The sequence below is a fragment of the Colobus angolensis genome, unplaced genomic scaffold, assembly GCF_000951035.1.
Source record: "Colobus angolensis palliatus isolate OR3802 unplaced genomic scaffold, Cang.pa_1.0 Scaffold103, whole genome shotgun sequence".
Classification (NCBI taxonomy): Eukaryota; Metazoa; Chordata; class Mammalia; order Primates; family Cercopithecidae; genus Colobus; species Colobus angolensis.
The window spans coordinates 998,619-1,001,040 of record NW_012111253.1 but is presented as its reverse complement, the minus strand read 5'-3'; the positions used below and the strand labels follow the sequence as shown (position 1 = coordinate 1,001,040).

At 38.6% G+C, this 2,422-nt stretch overlaps 1 protein-coding gene across 1 annotated transcript in view; it reads left to right on the top strand.

Moving 5' to 3' along the window:
• Positions 1-272: 272 nt before the first annotated feature.
• SUSD1 (sushi domain containing 1) overlaps positions 273-2,422 on the top strand; it is a 108,341-nt gene continuing 106,191 nt past the window's right edge. The window contains exon 1 of the mRNA XM_011941763.1: positions 273-541. Within this exon, the coding sequence (XP_011797153.1) occupies positions 304-541 (238 nt within the window). The 5' untranslated portion in view covers positions 273-303. The remainder of the gene's footprint in view (positions 542-2,422) is intronic.

Below are 2,422 nucleotides of genomic sequence, written 5' to 3'. Positions count from 1 at the left end.
GGTCCTTGCATCTCAAAAGTGACCCTGAAAATCGTCAAGGTACATTATATCTTAAGGTATTTTGCAATTCAGATTTTTTATTTCATTGGACAAAGCTTCTCTTTAGTGTAAATTAGTGAGGGTTCATTGCTAAGTTCCTTCAGCTTTGTGCATGTATAAATGCTTTACCTATGGAAGGCTAAAAGACTGAATAAAGACAATCGTTGGAAATGTTCCCAGAAGTCATGTGGGAATGAACCAGTGTACTTAAAATATGGCTTGGGGGTGTGTGTGTGAGGAATAGGGTAGAGGTGGAGACAGATTATGAATTTTGAAGATTTACATTCACAAAATAATGAATTTGACATTAATTTATTTTCAGAAATAGACTGTGGTACCCCTCCTGAGGTTCCAAATGGCTATATCATAGGAAATCATACGTCTAGGCTGGGCAGCCAGGTTCGTTACGCTTGCAGAGAAGGATTTTTCAGTATTCCAGGAGACACAGTTTCAAGCTGCACAGCCCTGGGCACATGGGAGTCCCCAAAATTACATTGCCAAGGTGAGTTTTCAAAAAGTTCAGGTTCCTAGTTCATACTGCCTTGAGACTGTTTGCATATTTTTCTCTAAATTTCAGTTTCAGGGAGTAAATAAGTCAAGTAAACCTTTAAAATTCCTATTTGTTTCTCACAGATTTTCAGCTGATTTTCTTGATATTTTCAGGAATAGTATCATATCATCTGCAAATAATGATGATTCCATTTATAAATTTTTCTTTCTTTATAAAAGTTATGTTTTTCTCTTGATTGATCACTTTGTATTTTTAGAACAAAAACTTAAATGGTAGTGTTGCCTTTGAATATTTTTTAATTCCTGACTATTAGGGAAATGGTTTGGGTATTTCTTCATTCCTGATGTTAGTTTTTTGATGTTAGGTATATATATGTGTGTGTGTGTATGAATATATATATATTCCCAGAAGTCATGTGGGAATGAACGTGTATATATATGTTCATTTATATATATATATATAAATTCCTATTGCCTAGTGACATGATATGTGTGTGTGTGTGTATATGTATCATGTCATGTGGGAATAACATATATATATATACATATTTTTTTTTTTGAGACAGAATCTTGCTTTGTCAACCAGGCTGGAGTGCAGTGGCATGATCTTGGCTCACTGCAACCTCTGACTCCTGGGTTCAAGCGATTCTTGTGCCTCACCCACCCGAATAGCTGGGATTACAGGCACCCACCACTACACCCGACTAAGTTTTGTATTTTTAGTAAAGATGGAGTTTCACCATGTTGGCCAGGCTAGTCTTGACCTCCTGACTTTAAGTGATCTGCCTGCCTTGGCCTTCCAAAGTGCTGGGATTACAGGTGTGAGCCACTGCGCCTGGTATATCTAATCATGTCTACTCATATGGCACTATGGGCCAAGTATTATTTTAAGCACTTTATATATGATGATGGACCACATTGTAGTGGTCCCATAAGATCATAATGAGACTGAAAAATTCCTATTGCCTAGGGACGTCGTAGCCGTCGTAATGTAGTGCAACACACTCACGTGTTTGTGGCGTTGCGGGTGTAAACAAACTTACTGCTCTGTCAGCAAGTACATTACTGTATACATTACTGTACATAAAAGTGTACAGTAATGTCCTAGGCCTTCGCATTCACTCACTATTCACTCACTGACTCACCCAGAGCAACTTCCAGTCCTGCAAGCTCCACTCATGGTAAGTGCCCCATTACAGGTGTATCATTTTTTATCTTTGATTCTGTATTTTTACTGTATCATTTCTATATTTAGATATATAAGTACTTCCCATTGTGTTATAGTTGCCTACAGTAGTCAGTAGAGTAACATGCTGTGTGAATTTGTAGCCTAGGAATAATAGGTATACCATACAGCCTAAGTGAGTAGCAGGCTCTACCATCTAGGTTTGTGTAAGTACGCTCTGTGACTATCACACAATGAAGGAATTGCCTAATGGTGCATTTCTCAAAATGTATGCAGATTGTCAAGTGACGCATGACTGTGATTTGTTTAAGGTCACACAACTAGAGACAGAGCTGAACTTGAATCCAAGAATTCTAGTTTCAGAATTGTTTTCAGCCACTTTGTTATGCTGCTTCTGTTTTTATGATGACACTGGCTTTTCGTTAGTTTTTAAAAAACTTTTGGCTTTCTGTTTTTCTGTTTCTTTTTCCTTTTTCCTGTTTTTGAGACAGAGTCTTGCTCTGCCACCCAGACTCGAGTGCACTGGTGCTCCTGGACTTAAGCCATCCTCCCATCTCAGCCTCCTGAGTAACTGGACTACAGGCATGAGCTACCATGCCTGTACAATCTTCGTATTTTTTATAGAGATGGGGTTTCGCCATGTTGCCCAGGCTGGTCTTGAACTCCTGGGCTCAAGTGATCTGTCTG